Source organism: Galleria mellonella, unplaced genomic scaffold (assembly GCF_026898425.1).
Source record: "Galleria mellonella isolate WM207_F2 unplaced genomic scaffold, CSIRO_AGI_GalMel_v1 utg312, whole genome shotgun sequence".
NCBI classification, from domain to species: Eukaryota; Metazoa; Arthropoda; class Insecta; order Lepidoptera; family Pyralidae; genus Galleria; species Galleria mellonella.
In genome coordinates, this window is record NW_026442074.1 from 11,144,333 (window position 1) to 11,165,487 (window position 21,155).

Consider the following 21,155-nt stretch of genomic DNA (forward strand, 5'->3'; position numbering starts at 1 on the left):
GCCGTGGTCATTATCATAATTTACATAAATGATCGCATTAATTAAACCATAAAATATGTAGTGTTAACATGAAAAAAATTATTAAATAAATATGTATTGTAATATAGTTTTTCAAAATAGTTGATACTTATTTTTTATGTTACACTTTTTTTTATTTATTTATTATTATAAAAATTTTGAATTACAGAAAATACGTTCTATTAGCATTAAGAAACCGCATAAGTTTATATTATCGCTAAATACGTTGAAACTAGTTATATTAACATCATGCAAGAAGTAATACTTGGTGAAATACGTTAAATATGTAGGGATATATTTTTTTTTCCTTATTACTCTTTCTTCGTTTATCTAACATTAAATTTCTTTATTTATTATTTAGTTATAGCAATAGTATTAAGAATTTAATTTAAAAAGATAAACATAACCCGTTCGTTCATTCAGTTACGTAAAATTCAGAAAAACTTAACCTAATACGATTATAAATTATGACCGACATTATTTAGATTAGGTCTGGGGGAATGGAAAAATCGCTCACATTGATGAATATTTATAATAGGTATGTGAAGAACAAAATAAAAAAAGACTTTACAGGTACAGCACCGTACCTGGCACCCGTGGAACCACTAAATCAATATTCTATAGGCCCTTTCGTAAACAAAAACATAGACATTCAACCTCCAAATAAAACCTCTTCAGTGTTCATTTATCACCGGCACAGTGTAGCCATAGATAATAGATACATTTAAAAAATAACAAAATACTGGCAGGTTAATAAATTACTTCCCTCGTAAATCAATCATTGACCTACTTACCGGCGACGATGTAGCGAACGATCATAGGCAAATTAAAAAAAATATACAAAAACACTGGTAAAGGCACTATACATTTATATTTATTTTTCTTGGAAAAATATTTAAATCACTTCCACAACACGTATCGACGGAGACGACTGTCGTGAGATACAAAATTAACACACTGTTGCGTCGAAAATCAATAGGTTCGCCATTCCGTAGCGGACTGGCGCTAGAAAATCGCTGTGAACTCTGTAGTCTGTCCATTCAATACAGCGAGATGAAGCATGCGTAGAGGGAGCCAGGGGTAACTAGCTGACATGAAAATCGCGGGAAAAGTGACATTTTATTTTTTTAGAGATTACAACAGATAAAAATAAGTTGCGAGGGCCGTGCATGAGTCAGCGTGGACTATAAGAGATTTGACAACAGTATAAATTATTTAAATAATTAATCATTATGATTACTATATCCTTAAATTAGTTGTGAGCTATTTATACATGAACTCGTTTAAATACTCTAAATAATAAAAGCAATGGAAAAGGCAAGAAACGTTGACAGCAGAAACGCTTGTAAATGTGAAGACAACAATTCTTATTACAGTGTCATAGTGTAATAAAATTATTAATATATTATTGTAATTAGACGATATTTAAGATAAATTGATTGTATGAAAATCCATATCTGTCGTGTTTTGCGGCCAGATAAATTACTATGTAAACTCATATCTGTCCTGCAATTTAAAAATTGAATGACCTATTACTTCGATATATGGCTACCAATGAGGTAACTAATAAAAGGTTTTATTTAAATTTCGAACTGGCCAGCAAATAGAAAGCTGTTTATTGAAAAAAAACAAAGGAACATTATGGCGCGTGAAAAATTATTATTGTTCGTTATTCGTCATTGAACTTAAAAAGTAAAATTGTGTTTTTGATTTCCCCGCATTGTTTGAGAAAAGTACTATACAAGCCTTGACCATAACTAGGCATTGATGGACTCACGTATGTGTGCCTCGGCTACGCCTCGGCCCACATTTGCACGTTCGTCCATCAGTGCCTCAGTTGCTGGCCGCTGTAGTAATGTACTATTTTTCAATTTTTACTATAAATAGTATTTCAGTTAAAATATCTATACTCGTATAGTGGTCCAATAAAGAATATGTTAAAAGCCTGTTGACAAAAAAATAACATTGGATAACAAACTTCGAACAACTATTCGAAAATAAATATCCGACTGATATAGGTGATATCGAAATGGAGTTATCTGCCATCGATGTCCAGCGGAACGCCATACATAAATATCGGATATCCATATTACCAATTTGTAGTATTACTATTAATACTATTCGATTTATAATTGTTAATACATTTCTAATTTAATTTTCATAATTCAAGGAAAAAAAGACTGTTAGGAATAGGATCTAAAATCCCCATTGCTAGCAATACTTTCAGGTCGTACCTTGTTTAATTCTTTTTGAATTCATTATGATAGGTCAATTGACCTGCTTTCATCCTCACCCATCATCTCTCACTGGTGCATTGCCAGTGTACACCGAAAGCGCAGGTGGGGTTAATATTTCATATTAGATGAATTAAAGAAAAATCCATGATTTAAACCAAGAATTATAGGAATCCCACATTAATATTTCTAGATCCCGCGAGAAGAGAAAACAATAGACACTTCGCGAATCATGCGGCGAATATTTCCTGTATTTAGTCATAAATAAACCATTTACAAACAAAAGATAAGAAATATGTTTTATCATAGATAGAGAAGTGTCGTAATTTACAAGAAAACAATGTTATTCCTAATTAAACAAGCCTAATGACAGTGACATGACACCAAAGGATTTACGGGTGTACCACAATCTAATAACGTACTTGATTTATAATAAAAACACAAAAAGCACCTAACGCTCGAGCTAGAATGCCATCATTCAGCATCATATCAGCTTTTCTATCCACTGCTGAACATAAGTCTCCCCCTTGGGGGGTTTTGCTAGTAAATGCCACGCTTGACAGGCAGATTAGCAACCGCATTTAGGCTTTAGAGATGTTTTAAGAGACGCTGCTGCCCATCCCTCGCCCTCCTTTAGTCGCCTCTTACAATACCCACGGGAAAAGAAGGGATAGCCTATTCTATGCCGGGCCCACATGGCTTGATACGGCATGATGATAGAATGCCATGTGTCATGAGAAACCTGATATTGAGAAATCTTTTATAGATGAAAATGGAATGGTAACCTCGCCTGCGCTATCGACGTACGCTGACGGGGCACCAGGGAGAGATGATAGGTGAGGATGAAAACAGATCAATTAGCGCATCGTCAAAAATTAACCAGGACAGTTTTTAGGAGGAATCGCGTGGAGGTCTACCTGATAGGGTTTCGTCGTTAGCATTGAGATTGTTAAACCCCATTACTAATATAGGTGAGTAATATCTGATATTGTTTGTATCTATAATAAGTTTACTATTGTAATTTTATGGAGGAATTAATAAAGACTATCTTGTATGGAATTATGAAATATATAATTCCATATATCGATATATATATATATATATATATATATATATATATATATATATATATATATATATATATATATATATATATATATATATATATATATATATATATATATATATATATATAGTTTTTAAATCTTTTCTTTTTTTTAGGAAGAAGCCCTATCATATTTTGTAAGGTAGTAGGTAAGTTTCTAGGTACAAAGACAAGGCGAAGTTACTCGAAGTGGAGCACAAGAAAGCCTACAGGATACTGGAAAAAAAAGAGTGACAGAGACAATTGCAAGCAGTTCCTGACGGCCGACTATGTCAGCCACGTGTCATGTACATAAAAGTCGCAGTTTAGTATTTATACCACGGTATAAGTTTATTTTTTACAATTGAAAGATGGTAAATATAACCGCAGTGTTATTAATTTAGAAGCAATATTGTTGTAACGGGCATATTTAGAATTGAATCAACATCCTATATCGATCCCGTTCCGGGCCGACCTCACATACCGGCCTTGAGTCACAGCTTCCGTATAAACCACAGGCCGTCGTGTCGAAATATATACAAGCAAATATTCACATTACCCCGGTCCCTGCGTAGAATGGACCACCCTTGCGTGTCGTAAGAGATGACTAAGGGAACTTAATGCTCGAAGGATGGGCAGCTAGGAGGGATTGCTAACCTGCCTGCTAAGCTTGGCAACTATTGACGAAACCCGCCTTTATGGGGCAGGCCTATGTCCAAGAGTGGACAGTTATTGGCTCATATAAATAATAATAATATAATAACATTTACTCCCAACTTCGTCCGCATGGGGGAAGGGATTTTTTTTTATACAACTTAGAATGGCAAACAAGCTGACGGCCTACCTGATGGAAAATGGCAACCGTCGCCAATAGACATGAGCAGTACCATCGACATAACAGATTATACTGTTTCGCCCATGATACCCCCCATGTGTTGCCATTCCTGAGGACTCAGGTGTTATTCCTCTGTACCCTGTAAATTCACGCCATATCCCACCCTTCAAACCGAAACACAGCCACGCAAACATAACTGCTTCATGGTTGAAACACGATTGGGACAGAGGTACCCAAGCAATCGACTTTTATACAAAGTCTCCCTCTGGTACAACTGGGATTGTTAGTAAGGCGCACTACCAGTCCCATTGCTAGCAAAATATTGTACACTCCATTGCGCTGAGAGATTAATCTTTGTTTTTTTTTTAATTGCCATAATTATTAGTAGAAATATAAAAAAAAAAAATTACCAATGTATAGATAGCTATCAAGAATTGTAATTTAATATGTATTTGTTATTTTTAATAATTTATTAACATAAATAAAGTATACTTTATTTGCCTGCAATGCTTCATTCCTCTTTCAATTATAATTACATCCTAACACAATTATAGTGGGGGAAAGGGATTGTTAGTAATGGAGACTGAGAATCCCATTGCTAGCAATATACCCAACCAGGTCGACCTCCTCGCGGTTCCCCTGGAAACTATCATGGTTAATTCCTGATGAATTCATCGTGATGGGCTAACCGGCCTGTTTTCATTCTCATCTATCACCCTTCACTAGTGCTCCGCCAGCGTATCCCGTTAGCGCAGGCGGGGCTACCATACCATTTTCACCCATCAAAAAAAAACACACTTATAGTGTTAGCTATATATCATTGAATTAAAAAAAAAAATATTTCTAAATATAATGTATATGGCAAAACAACGTTTGCAGGGTCAAATCAATAAATAAATGTCGATTGTATATCACTATCACTGGTGTCCCGTTTGCGCCATCAGTATACGCATAACTACGATAGCATACGATAGCGCAGGCGGGGTCACCATTTTCAGCATTAAAAAAAAACTCTAAACCAGTGTTTTCAACCTTTTTCACGACGCGACCCCCCCCCCCCACCCCCTTCGCCCTAGTATTAAAAATATTTCGAGACCCCCGACTTATATTTTTGTTAAAGTGTACTATTAACAAACAAATCTTTTAATTATCATTTATTATTCTTAATAAATTTATTTTAAGATTTTTTTTTTACTGAGATAGTTTGCGCTACCTCTCTATAGAGGCGACCCCCTGGGGGTCGTGACCCACACGTTAGAAAACACTGCTCTAAACAATCCATCAAACTACTATTACAATAAAATATGTATAAACTTAACATCAATTCGTAACACCCTCTTTTTTGGTAGAGTTAATTGAAATATTTACCCCGGGACAATGTTGTTTGCATACCATTTACTGAACGATAACCGCACAATAATCGTAACATATATAACTGTAATGCACATAAAATCCTCAGTCTGACCCACAGACACGAAATAATATAGATATCGCAACACATATTTCGCGTATCAACTTTTTTTCTATCTATTCAAAAACATCGAATATATTCTGATTCGAATTCATTGATATGGAATTCAAAACTGTCATTTTTAGAACTCACGTCGGTCTGTCAGTATGTTACGTCATCATGGAAAATTGCTGGATAAATTCCGATGACATTTTATATTCACATATTATAGAACCTAGATATTCGTAAAGCGTGGTTTCAAAGATGTTTCCTCCCACGAACGCTTAGTTTATGAAATGAGCTCTCTGTCAAAGTTTTTCCAAGAGAGTACAGCATGGAGTTTTTTTTAAAAAAAGGGACATAGAGATTTCTTTAAAGTCGACAACGCGTGCGTAATGGCCCTGGTATTGCAAGTGTTCATAGGCTACGGTAACTGCTTACTATCAAATCGGCCGTATGCTTGTTTACCATCTCAGTGGTATAAAAAAAAACAACAATTACACTATACCTAATGAATTTGTTTACGCTATCAAACGAACGAAGATCAGCAGAAATTTGTTTTGTACAAAATTTATCTGCTACTGCAGAGTACGTCTTGACTCTAACGTACACGTGTACCTGGCGCTAAGTAGCTGCGTCTGCATGACTATGTTTCGGGAGCATAACATTAGTCCTCAGGAATAGGAGCTCACCAGGAATAGCACGGATATTATCTGTGGTCAATTATGAACAACACAAGATATTGTAACAACAGTAAGTACAAAACATGGTATTATTTTAATATAAATTGATAAAACTGCGTCATCTATCTCCAACGATGTCTGTGCTCCGACCCCATTATCGCGGGTCGACAACCCCCGTATAATGCTGCAGAATATAAACAACCCTTGTTAAACGGGTGACTTAACGGGAACAATGTTCCTCGTAATTCGGTCAGGTTATAAGGCAAAGGCGTACTGACCTACAGTGTCGAGATGTTTCCGTAATACTTAAAGAGTTGCAAAATTGCAGATGGGAATGTAAAATTAGATTTTTTATGTATTAAAATAAAAGTTACAAGGCATAACCCTTATGGATTATTAACGTGATTCATAAAACTGAAGTCAGAGGTATGATTTCCGCTAACATGAGTATGTTAAAAATTTCCAATCATTTCATCAAAAACATTATATATATAAAGGTTGTTTGAGTTGAAAGGCGACCATTCCTGAGCGTTGCGAATGGCAACGCATGGGGGGTATCATGGGCGAAACAGTATACTCTGTTATGTCCATGGTACTGTTCGTGTCTATAGGCGACGGTAACCACTTTCCATCAGGTGGACCGTCAGCTTATTTTCCATTCCAAGTTGTATAAAAAAAAAATAAAGTCGGTTTTGGATGTCAAATGTAAAGCCTTGAAATGTAGAATAGGCTAAAATTAGTGACATGACACTAAATTCAATATGGCTGCCGCTACAAGATGACGGATAGATTATAAAAGTTTATTATTAAAAATGTTTTCTAACCATAGACCTGAGGGCAGAACGGGATTGTTAGTAATGAGGTCTAATAGCCCCATTGCTAGCAATATATCCTCTCAGGTCGACCTCCACGCGGTTCACCCTGGAAACTATCATGGTTACTTCTTGTCTAATTCATAATGGCGGGCCAACTGACCTGCACTCGTTCTCACCTATCATCTTCCACTGGTGCCTCGTCGGTGTATACCGATAACGCGGGCATACCATTCCATTTGCACTTAAAAAAACCATAGATCTGAGTCCACTTCTACTGTTATTATATAGTATATTATACTAAAAAATATAGTTCTATTAACATAACGTACTTTTTAAACAGACTTGTTAACGCTACTGTTTGATTGCCATTACTAAATTTACATCTCGACTCCCGGATCTTCCCGCACTCCGGATATCCGATTCCATTAACTGGCAACGGCCCAAGATATTTAATGTACACTTTGATGGTATAAAACGCACATAGATTCTGTTTAGAAATAATAAACTGATTTGCACAGTTGAATAAATAATGAAAGTTATCACGTTAAATACGCATGCAGGCAGATGCAAGGACATATTTTGGCGTGGCATCTTCAATCACCAAAGTCTTCACGCACCGGAGGGAGACTTTGTACAAAAGTCGTTTACTTGTACACCTCTGTATGTTTTTTTTTTATTGTAATTTGTGTGCTGTAAGTAATGCAAATAAATTGTCTATCTATCTATCTATCTATCTATCTCTGTCCCATCCGTGTTTCTACCGTGAACCAGTTGTGTTTGCATGGCTGTGTTTCGGTTTGAAGGGTGGGATATGGCAGTGAATTTACTTAATTTTAATTTCTGTACCCAGACAGAGGAATAACACCTGAGTCACGAACGTTCACGTTCACGTTCACGTGCCTCGGCTACGCCTCGGCCCACATTTGCACATTCGTCCATCAATGCCTCAGTTGTTGGCCGCAGCAGTAATGTACTATTAATATTACATATTATATTATCCCCAGAACTAAAGATATATTCAAAATTTCTTCAATCATATGCCAATAAAATGTTCTAAATTTAGTTTACAAAGTTTGACGGAAACAAATTAACATATGTTGTAAATTTAATTTAGTTAAATTAAAACTTGTAATAATTACCATCTGTGGGCGACAAAAGATACCAGGAATGGCAAAATTGGAAATACATGTGTATTAGTAGAATTTAGAAAACTAGTGCCGTGAAGGGAAGCCGTAAGGAAACAATAGAATGCGTGTCAATTTGGAACTTGGCAAATAATAATATAAAAAACTATAAACAATATATGTGGCCTGTACACACACTATCCACACCATCAGTTGAGTCGTATGCTTGTCTCGCCATATACGTGTCATACAGTTAGATTCGATGATTGGTTATATTTTTAACTAGCTATGTTTCACAGCTTCATCCGCGTGAATCAATTTTTTTATACAACTTAATTTAATTTTTTTATTGTATAGATAACATTTTTGAATTTGGTTTTCTCTTCAATGTCTACTAATTTAAACCTATTCTTTATTTTTATGCCCGAGACACTTCTTTCTATGCTGTTTTTACATACTTTTAATTTTTTAAGATTTCTTTCAAATAATGGTCATGTTTGACACCCATATGTATGACAATATATAATACTCGTAGTAAACGCAAAATACTTATTTAAAATTTATAAAGACCATAGTAAATTTCCAATAAAACACTATATCGATTGATCAAAATGTTTGTTTCACTACCGGGATGTAATAATTCTTTATTGATTTCATTGATTTTTTATTAAGTGTTCGATACTTCAGTGTTCCAGTGACGTTGTTGTGGATTCGAATCAAATATGACACCCACACAATTTAAACATAATAATACTCGTATAAAATAAGGTTTCTTCACTTTATAGATAGATAGATAGATAGTATATATCATATATGTGTAAGTATATTTGTTATTCATATATATTTATTCGTTTATATATGTAATTTTAGTATGTATGTATATCAATAATTAGTAGTACCGCATTCGAGTATTCTGACACTTCCCTATGGTTGACTGGGAGAGAATGCTATTAGCATTAAGTCCGCCATGTACACATATTTGTACTAATGAATAAATAAATAAATAAATAGATAGATAATTTATTTACATTACTTACAGCACACAAATTACAATACAAACATACACATAATACACAGTAAAAGAGATAAAAGAATGTAAATAAAAAAGCAACAAAACAAAACAAAAAGCAAAATATATGAAACAACACTATAATAATAATAATTACTATTTCAGTATCTATCGTTTTATGAGTGGCTAGCTTTAACTTGAGACTTTGACTATGTTGTTTATATTTACAGAGTACAGAGGAATAACACGTGAGTCCTCAGGAATGACATCGCATGGGGGGTATCATGGGCGAAACAGTATACTCTGTTATGTCCATGGTACTGCTCATGTCTATAGGCGACGATTACCGCTTTCCATCAGGTGGGCCGTCAGCTTGTTTGCCATTCTAAGTTGTATAAAAAAAAATATTAATTATATTAATTGTAAGTGAAAGTGTCGTCTGTTGACTTGTGTAATATATATTTTTTTTTATAAAAGTATACACTGATGGCTGAGAATGAAAAGGCTGGTCAGTTAACCCATCGTGATGAATACACCTGGAATTCGACACGATGGTTTCCAGGGGGGGCCACGGGAAGATCGACCTGACTGGGTATATTGCTAGCAATGCGACAATCCTTTCCCCCCACAATGATGCTGTTAAACCCCACTACTGACAATGCCTTTCCCCCCACTAGTTATAGGTAGGTAACCTACAATTGAGGCGTCAAACACAGCCTGCTCCATAAATAGAGGATCAAACGAGGGCGTACCGACGTAAAGGCATCTGCGAATGACAGGGCGAAAATAGGTCGAAATCGTAGGTAGATTATACTATGTTTCGCCCACGAGTGTATATGTGTGGATTTTCCAAGTCGGTAACTATTTTTTTCTATAAGCATACATAAATACATAATATATATATATATATATATATATATATATATATATATATATATATATATATATATATATAATCGAACACATAATCTCTTCCTTTTTTGAAGTCGGTTAAAAAGTTCTGTTTGTTTAAATTATACTAGCTGGATCTGGCAGTGGCCGAAATTTGACCAAACCATATATTGTAATAAATAAATTAATTATGGTCATTGTTTGACATTCAGTAAGACTATAGACAAATATTACTAAAGACACACAATCTCTATTTATTCTCTATCTATATCTATTCTCAATTTAACCACAGACATTAAAAATAAACAAAAGAGTATATATGGATGTGTGTATCAAATACAAGGTAGTGTGTGTAATGTTTTTTTTTTTTATTGTTATTTATTTAATTTTAATGCATAATTTAAAAAAAAAGAATTAGCATTCTGCACTCTCTTGACAAACAATCTCTATTTATTCTCAATCTATATCTATTCTCAATTTGACCACAGACATTAACAATAAACAAAAGAGTATATATGGATGTGTGTATCAAATACAAGGTAGTGTGTGTAATGTTTTTTTTTTTTATTGTTATTTATTTAATGTATTTTTATGCATAATTAAAAAAAATATCATTCTGCACTCTCTTCGTTTCTTTCTCTCTCACTTCTCTAAATAAACTATAAGTGTGCCAAATTCCATGCTCCTCCATCTATGCAAATTTCGTAAAAAAGCAATACAAAGTATTTGCTTCACGTATTAATATATAAATAGTAGCAAAAATTACATTGACATTTTTACATTGACTAAACAACGATTTATCATTTTTAAAACTCTATTTAAATAAGCAATGTTTTAAATTATTTTCGCAGTAAGACGGATAAGGCACAAACAAGCATTATTAATTCATAAAGTGAACAAATACAGAAGCCATGCGCGGCTAGCCATTATCCAATAACGCCAGCGATACACAACTTCAGTCAAGGTCCGGAATTAAATAGATTGATCCTTCACAATGCACAAGGCAGTAGGTACATATGTATTGTACCTGCATAATTTTATCAGTCGCTCTATCTATTTAAATGTAAATCATTCATTGTAAATACATTAGTACTGCGAATGCTTGCCCAGAAGACTAGATCATGATAAGTAATAAAGTACTGACATAGTTTTTTTAAGTACGCATACTAACAAAAATCAAAGTTGTCTGAAATAAATAACAATAATTGATTTTATACATTCCTAAACGTAATATTTTTTTTTTATACAACTTAGAATGGCAAACAAGCTGACAGGCCACCTGATGGAAAGTGATAACCGTCGCCTATAGACATGAGCAGTACCATGGATATAACAGAGTATACTGTTTCGCCCATGATACCCCTCATGCGTTGCCATTCCTGAGGACTCGGATGTTATTTCTCTGTACCCAGTAAATTCACGCCGTATCCCATCCTTCAAACCGAAACACAGCCAGAGGACAGAGGACAAACAGGACAGAGGTACCCAAGCAATCGACTTTTGTACAAAGTCTCCCTCTGGTAATAGTCTAGGGGGAAGGGATTGTTAGTAATGCGGGACTACCAGTCCCATTTCTAGCAATATTCCCTAACAGGTCGGCCTCCACGTTGCCCCTCCTAGAAACCGTCATGATGGGCTAACTGACCTGCCTTTTCATTGTAATTTGTCATCCCTCACTGGTGCCCCGGCAGTGTATACCGTTAGCACAGGCGAAGTTACCATTATCACCCATTAAAAAAAAGTTTATAATAGCAAAAGACACGATAAAAACTTGTTGGTTTACAGTTCGTCCGCGAAAGAAAAGGCTGTATTGCGATTATAGACTTAGTATATAATGTATTACGTATTATATTGCTTCGCAAATAAAGGACGAAATATTATGTTGTATAAGTTAATCTTTCGTACTTTTCTTTTACGAAAGGAGACTGTAGAAAAGTCGGCTGCATGGGTACTTCTGTCCCACTCGTGTTTCTGTCGTCAAATAATTATGCTTGCATGTTTCGATTTGAAAAGTGGATTATGTTATCCAGGTTGTTATGTGGCTATGTGGTCCCAGGTTGTCTGTAAGAGATTACTTTTAGCGATAAAGCTGTGGTTGCCAACCCGCCTGCTAAACGTGTCAAATACTGGCAAAAACCTCTAGAGGCCTATGTTTAGCAATGGACAGTTTTTTTTTATGGGTGAAAATGGTATGGTGAACCCACCTGCGCTAACGGGATACGCTGGCGGAGCACCAGTGAAGGGTGATAGATGAGAATGAAAACAGGCCAGTTAGCCCATCATGATGAATTCATCAGGAATTAATCATGATCGTTTCTAGGGAGAACCAACCGACCTGGTTGGGTATATTGCTAGCAATGGAATTCTCAGTCTCCATTACTAACAATCCCTTTCCCCCCAGCAATGGACAGTTAACGACAGATATGATAAAAATAAATAAATCTTTTATTGACGTACTAAAACACTAGCGTAACAAATATTCTTCAATACATTAATAAATATATTTTGTTACATCCGTTGTGTATGCAAGTGACACGTTATGAAATTGGACGAAGTAAAAGATTTAAAATTTTAGAATAAAAATAGGTAAAAATTTGAAATGTAAGAAAAAAAAAACTCAGTAGAATTCTAGAAATATCTTTATTGGTTGAGCAAGAATTAAATTAATAAAATATTCTCGTTGCACTGTTTATGGTTTGTGAGAGATGGGATGTTTATCACAATTACACCATAACTCCGTCAGTTGTGAAACGATTTGGAAAATTCATCTTTTATCTGTAAGGATATACAAGTAGAAATTTTATAAAAATTGATTTAATAGTTTAGGCTTTACTTCAACAATTATGCTTTTATTAAATAAAAATCTTAGTACCTACTGCTGTGGGCAATTTTAAAGAAAGTAAAAGGTACCTTTGGTTTTAACCTAATAAGTATTCCATTACATTATTTCATTGGTATAAAACTGGCAAGATATAAAATATACATTAGACTGTATTAAAGATGTCCCAATATAAAATAAATAATATATTTAAAAAAAAACCCTATAAATAAACGTCAAGACATGTTTCACGATTTAAAGTTTAAAAATTGATAAATTAAGACTTAATTTTCAAAAAGAATTTTCAATATTTTTAATTACCCTTAGGTATTGCTCTGACGTTCGAGTAGAAAAAAAAATACAAAATGTAAATTAAACCATCGAACATAACTAACCTAATGTTTTTTTAAATATAAAATTATATAACATTAATGACTAAAGTGACTTACTTAACTTATAATTATAACTAAAACAAATTAATATCTAAATATAAATATTTCTCCAGTCTTATAACGGTTAGGAAAGTTCACCATGTATTGTCTTTGGTGTCATACACCATGTTTGTTTTGAATAAAAATACATGCTAAATTATATGAAAGGGAGAGAAATAAGGTTTTTGGTTTCTTCTGCCTACCCAGCAAAAAACTTCGCGTGAAGATAAAAATCTTTGGTTTACAAACTGTAATAAAATTTTAAATGGAAAAACTGGTTACACTTAACAAATAATTATATAAAATAACAGAAACTTATAGAAATATTCACATTAGCCTCACTTTAAATTAACTTTGGAATGTGCAATAATACATTTTGAAGATTAACTTATAAATAAAACATTGTTTTTTTAAACATTAAGGTAAAGTACTTAAAAATTTGTAGATAAACACATAAAAAATAAAAGATTCAATAGAATCTACAATATTATGTTACAAATACTTGTTAATTAGTTACTTAAGTACAATAGTAAAAATACAGAGTAATTACACATACAGAGAAGTCAAATTTAATTCATTGATAATTATTAAAATTAATAACTGACTTCGACATATCAGATAGCGCCATCTAGGTCCAAATAGGCACACTCGTCTCGTAAGATGCCACGTCGACAACACTTGATGTATATCGGCTTAAAACCTAGTGACCGGAGACTGTGACCTACGGAGTAGATGCCGGCGTATTGAGGTTCGCCCCGATGCCCCTACCTTACCCGTCCTCATCATCACAGCGGGTATAGATAAGAAGGACCACGCTACTACCAATACTCGTCTCGTGAAAATATTTGTACTGTCCGGGAATAGAACTCGCAATCTACGTAATTATTATTATATAGAGGTTATCATACATGGAACATAGAAACAACCTTTACTGAACAATAATGTAAAAAAATTTTTTTTTTTTTTTTATTTATGGCAAATTACGAGTACCACTTAATTGCGAATTCATATTGGAATATTATTAAAATATGAAAAACATGTCTCAATAGCAAGGGCCAAATTCGAAGGGGCTGAATTTGGCTCTTATATGATAGGCCAACTGGTGATACGACTGTTCAAATCTCATTCATTAGAAAATTTTTCAACCCCTCAATAATTATTGGAATATTATTTTAATATTTTAATAAAAAAAATATTGTTCAGAACACAAAGGCATGGACTCCACAAAATACACTGTGACGCCCATGGCCCTCCTTATTCTTGAGAATTGAGACATTATGCTTTCAATATCAAAAACTAACTACGTATACAAAAACGGCAGGACCAAAAAAGAAAAATATCAAAATAAAAAAAAACAAAATACATAATTGGAATAAAGTCGACTGCAAAATCACGCTCAATAGAGTTCTTTCAGAACAGAGACTGGCAAAAAAATCAGCTGTCAAAAACATGCTAATGCTGTCAAAACAAAGACTAGTGACTGCGTTGCTCACAGCGGGGAACAGGGACGAACGGGAGGGAGGAAGCATCTTTTTGCGAATGGTCATTATCAAATCATCGAGGGGGGGGTCGAGATGAGATTGGGCATAATTTATACTCTGTATGATTATTTACTCATGTGACAAAAGCATATTATGCAAATAGCTGCCAGTGACAATCTGTACAATTTTTGGCGGGAATCAGTGCGGTCGATTCTGAGTCGCTATTTTTCTGAACCTATCACTTAAAATTTCAATTTGATATCACAGTAAAATTTTTATTGTAAACACCAATATGAACTAATTTTTTTGGTTATTTAAGTCAAAATTATTATAGTTTTAACTTATTTCAAGAAAATAACAAATTAAGATAGGAGATAAGTTTAGAGAAATAGCACTTAAAAATCGACCCCAGTATCTGATTGCTAAGTGTTGGTTTCGTTTTTTATTTTTCATCTATTGTTTAGACGACCAACAATCAATGTTAGGCTTCCGAGCTCCAATATAACCAGAGGGAGACTGTACAAAAGTAATCAGCTTGGCAACCTCTGTCCCATTCGTGATTCTACCGTGAAGCGGTTTTGTTTGCATGGCTGTGTTTCGGTTTGAAGGGTGGGATATGGCGTGAATTTACTGGGTACAGAGGAATAACAGCTGAGTCTTTGAGGAATAGCAACGCAAGGGGGGTATCATGGGCGAAACAGTATACTCTGTTATGTCCATGGTACTGCTCATGTCTATAGGTGACGAAGTACGAAAAAGTTTAGACACCCTATTTTACACGAATCATAGTACTAATTATTTCGTATAAATCGCTAATGAATACAAAAAAACTGTATTTTTTTTAAAAACATGCGATTATTAAGATGGTAAGTGACTATCGCCGACGATAGAGAAGACAACATTAGAGAAATGTGTTTTGCTTGCCTTTTTAATAGGAATATACTCTTTTCTTCGGTTTCAGCGTCGTATCTATTCAAAAATACGGTGCTTGGAAGAAAGCTTCTACAGAAACGTACGGGGGAGGACCGCCACTCACCCAAATGGTCGAGATGGAACTTTAACTTGTAGCGGGTTGTACAGTGATAAAATTCAGCAGCTGGTATTAATACAAATAAATTCTCTGAACACTCCCCATGATATATGCGACACAAAGCGGTCCAATACTGGTGGATCTAGATGGTCAGTCCATTCATTACAACTACCACGTCCATTAATATAACGTCCTCCACGCGAGGACTCGTAAGTTATAAGGCTTTGATCATTTTGCGATTTGCATTTTACACATCCGGATACAGTAAAGAATAAAAAATATTTATGCCCCTATTTCCAACATTCAAACTTCGATCCTCTTTAAATTAACAGCCAATTCCAATTTAACAATAATCTGAAACAACATCGTGTTGACAGTCTGCCTACTTATAATTGAGCAGTTGGATCACATGTTTTGTTGTAAAAATTTTCTTTCGTTAATACAATTCTCTAATTCATCATGATACTTGTCAATTTTAGAATCAAACCCTGGACTTTGCAGTTCATAATCGAAGCTATTGCCTGTTATGATTTTCTCTTGATTTAAAGTTGAATCGAAGCGGACCTTTTTTCCTGGCGTGTTAGTTCTGTTATGTGAAACATCTATATTATCTATGGCCCGTTCTTTTAATGGAGTCACATTCATATTTAGTTGGGTATTTCTTAATGTCTTTATTGTTTCATATTGATGTTCGATATCATCTTCGTCTACCTCTTCAATTTCAATTTCATCTGAATTATCCAAATTAAGTGCAGGATTCTCTATTCCCGAGTCTTTGGCTACAACTTTCTGCTTTGGTGGTTTTCTAGGTACTTCGTAAGGATTAAGCGTAGTGTTATGTTCAGGTTTTTCTCCTTTGAAAGTCCTCTTCAGTGTTTTTAAAACTTTCCTAGACAATTTATTGCTAGCTTTCAATATTTGGTGTTTAAAATCTTTCTTGTTCTCATTAGACTCACTAGAACTGTTGCCTTCATATGTATTTCTATTCAAATTCATAATATCAACAGCACTGAATTGTGACACGTCACACCCTAATATTTTGCTTTGTTTATTGTAATTTATGTCATCTAATTCATCGCGAACATTCTCGTATATGGGACTCTCTGCGCGGTAACTGTCAACATTTTCATATTCATGATGATTATCAACATTTAGAGACTCATTCACAGTTGATATTGTGCTGTTAGTGTCACTTACAAACAGTCTGCGAGGCAACAAATTGTTATGGTTTTGTTGTGGCTGCACTGCAGCAGGATTGTTTGTTATTTCAACATTATATTCTAGTTCTTTAACTTCATTATCTAGAAATGGATTTTCTGTTGTTTCAGCATAATTCATATCTAGATTTGGATCTAGAAATGGATTGGTGATTTGTTTACGTTCAGGAATGCGTTTCTTCTTCGTTATTATTGTTATGGTTTTGATTTCCATAATATTGCTTTCATTTAGATCGTCATCTAAATAAAGAGATTGGTTTGTTAAGTTAGGGGAATCTAATGCTAGTCTGTCAATGAAACTAAGGTTTAAATTACTTGTATTATTAATAAATATTTGGTTTGTAACATTAGTTTGTATGTTTGTTGTGTTAACAGAGGTATCTAGATTGTCGTTTCCTTTATCAGTATTTACAGCAGTGTTTAAAGATTTCTGTTCAAGTATTGATATACCCGAATCCATTCCTATTTCACTAATATCAGGACGAAACTCAGAAACGTCCATAATGTTGTTATCATTGTTTTGAAGAATTGAATTCTCTGTACAATTATTCTGGGGTATAGACATATCAGTTAAGTTAGCATATACAGGTTCAACAGTACTATCAATAGTAATTTGCGGTGTATTTTCTTTGAATTCTGAAGGTAAACTACTATCGAAGGATTTCAAATTTTTACGTACATTCTCCAACTCTCTAACCAGGAGTTCATTAACCGCTGCTTTACTCACACCAACATCTAAGGCGGTGTTCTCAAAAGCTGCAATATCACAGCTTTTCGATCTTTTACGTTTCTTAATAGGGACAATTTCCATAGCTGTGTTACATATGGGATCTTCATTAACAAGGAGATCGAGAGCCGGGTTTAGGTACGCCGTGGGACAAGGTGTAACAATCTTCCTCTTCGCTTTTGTACAAGGTATAACTTCAAACTGATTGTTGTCTATGGAGTCCATAATCAAACTGGAAGCAAAATAATATTTAAATTATTAAAATATTTATAAAATTTATAACTAATTAAGTTAATAAATATTATAATATCAATTATTATTTATTTATTTAAAGGATCACAAAAAATATTCAGCGAAACGCTTCAATACAATACACTAGTTAATTAGGGCTAACCATTTAGAGGTAGCCACAGCATGTTTTGCATTTGTGAAACATTAATAAATAAATATATGAATATATCAATATTTATGTCGCAATACACCCGGCAAAAAAATACAGAGCGCCATCTATGAAAAAATTAAGACACTATTACTACAAAGTATACGCCACATTCGAAATTATTAAGATCTAGTAAGAGATGCGTTTCTTTACCAGATGGTGCTATATTATTCATTAGAAAAAAAAAAAAAACAAAAGTTTCACTTGTTTCTGCCATCTAATTCAGAATGAACATTTATTCACAATTGGCTTTCACCACTGTTCAACTCGCCATCGGCAGGAAATACACAGAGATATTAGATTTATGTGATTTTAAAACACTATAGACTTATATGTTTTTAAAGAGAGACATGATAGGTAAGAATAAAGTCAGGTCCATTGGCCTACTGTGTGAAACTCAGCAGAAATTAACCCCCATCGAGTATCTCTGCTTATACTAAAGGTAGTGAACCCTTATTAGTGGGGGGAAAGGGATTGTTAGTAATGGAGACTGAGAATCCTATTGCTAGCAATATACCCAACCAGGTCGACCTCCACGCGGTTCCCCCTGGAAACTATCATGGTTAATTTCTGATGTATTCATCATGATGGACTAACTGGCCTGTTTTCATTTTCATCTATCGCCCTTCACTAGTGCTCCGCCAGCGTATCCCGTTAGCACAGGCATACCATTTTCACTCATCAAAAAAAAGAAACCTTTATTAGTGTAGACAATTCCTATAGCATTAATTCCACCTTTTGTACCACATTTTATTGATTAATAAAATTAAAATAAATAAATAAAAAATTTATCACAACTGATGTACCCGAAGAAAACATGGAAATGCAAATGATCCCATTTTTACATATCCTAATAATAGTGTCTGATACTCTGATGTTAATATCTGATACTCCGATGATGATATTGATAACTAAATAAGGTGAATATTTAAAAAAATATGCCAAGAATTCTATTCTTATTTAAGATCATCGCCAATTGTATTAAAACAAATTCGTTCCGCTAACAAATACAAAAATGACTGAATATTTATCTTTTCAAATTTATAATTAATAACTTTGATAAAAAAGTGTCTTTTAGTTCATTGAGAATATAGACATGGTATTTTTGAAATTGAGTTTCCCTTATGAATTGGGTCAATTAATTAAGATAAAAAAAAAAAAAACAAATATCATAGTCTCCGAGTCAGATAACAAAATAATCTCATTATTCATACCAGTCAAACAATTTAAATTTTTTTTTATGCAGTAACTGAAAATCTTTGGTTTTCCTATTAAGCAAAAAACACTTTTTGCATTATTGTGGTACAAATTACAAAATTAAAAATTACATTATCACATACTATGTTACATAAAAAAAAATTGTGTATCTGTCTACTACTAATACCAAGTATTGTATTTCTGTGTATCTCTTGATGCAAATAAAAAGTTTGCCTATTTATCTATCTATTAATAATACAAATATTAACTAACAATTCTCAAGTTACTATTATTTCTAAACAATTATTTACAAATTTTTATATTTCATATTCATTAAAAGTGTTTTTTCTCGTAAAACCAGTTACTTTGATACAAACTAAACCAATAAATTGATTTTGATAAAATTTCCATAGCACTAAACTAAAACTTTTCATATAAAATATATTTTTACAAATAGGTAGTTACAAATGGAGTTTTGAGCAACAAATATAAAAAAAAATAACAAACAAAACTGAAAATCTCTTTTTCAGTGTAATTAATATTAAAATTACATGAATGTTATGTAATAACTACATAACTAACGTTTAAGTTCGTTATCCCTTTAACTATCACAGATTATATAAAAGCTTAGAAATTATTAAAACTGTTTTCGGAAATTGATAAAAATAAAGTCATTATTAGCCTACGAAATGAATAACCCTAATTAATCTATGAATTACACAATTTTATTTAACAATTACTATGTTATTTTAAAATCGTATAGAAACTACGAAAAGTTTATCAATAACTCACCTCAATTATACAAAAGTACAGCATCAAACATATGTTTTAATAACACTGTATCACTCCGAATATAGTTTTCTTAAAGTTTTAATTTACTGGAATAAATAGTTATATTATTTTCATTCACCATTATTATTTTTTTTATTTAGTAAACAAAAGATGATGTTGAGCATGGCAGATGGTAAACGACGGTTAAATTTCGTATAACATGACAGGTGCCGCCAGTAAATTCCAGTTGCCAGCATTTATAAATTATTTACTACTATTAATATTTAAAGTAATGATCGTTATTTTCCATTCATTTTGGAAGTTATTATATAACCAGAAAAAAATATGTTTTAATTTGTTTATGTCGTCAGAGAGCCGTAATTTCTTGAATAAAATATATCATATCTAATTATATTAACATTTCACTGAAAGAAATGCAGTGTAAATAAGTTCCAAGTGAATGTAAGATGCGCAAGCATTAGTATAATGAAATTATATACTGTTACTATTAAATGAAATAAAATACTGTTATCGGTACGTATTTATTTGTATACTATTGTTAAATTTTCAATTTTTAGACGGTTTTTTATTGCAAAATCAATTCCTATAACATTGAATAAAATTATAAAAGGTGTATGAACAAAGATGTGGTTTACTTTTTTAAATATATTGCTTATATATTTTATACATAGATTTTATAATATCCAAGAATATGATAACTTTAACCTTAGCGAAACCGTGAGCTCAAGTACAGATTGGTTCAAATAAAAAATATCTTCTAACTCCGATTAATTCTTACTTATTTTAAATTTTCAATGCAAGCGATAAGTCCTACAACTGTTTTGATAAAAAATACTATTATCTGCATAACTATTGACTACATGATATTTACAGTAATAAA

General features: G+C 33.2%; 1 protein-coding gene across 1 annotated transcript; it reads right to left on the reverse strand.

The window, feature by feature from the left end:
• Positions 1–12,790: 12,790 nt before the first annotated feature.
• Positions 12,791–21,064, reverse strand: LOC113515145 (protein hook homolog). Its single transcript, XM_026899302.3, has 2 exons — positions 20,276–21,064; positions 12,791–18,079 (listed from the first exon to the last, which is right to left on the reverse strand). Exon 2 carries the CDS (start codon positions 18,070–18,072, stop codon positions 16,309–16,311), a length of 1,764 nt encoding a protein of 587 aa, XP_026755103.1. The 5' UTR covers positions 18,073–18,079; positions 20,276–21,064; the 3' UTR covers positions 12,791–16,308.
• Between the last annotated feature and the right edge of the window lie 91 nt (positions 21,065–21,155).

Excerpts from the sequence above, each read along its gene's own strand:
- LOC113515145 (XM_026899302.3), bottom strand. The coding sequence starts at position 18,072 with ATGGACTCCATAGACAACAATCAGTTTGAAGTTATACCTTGTACAAAA.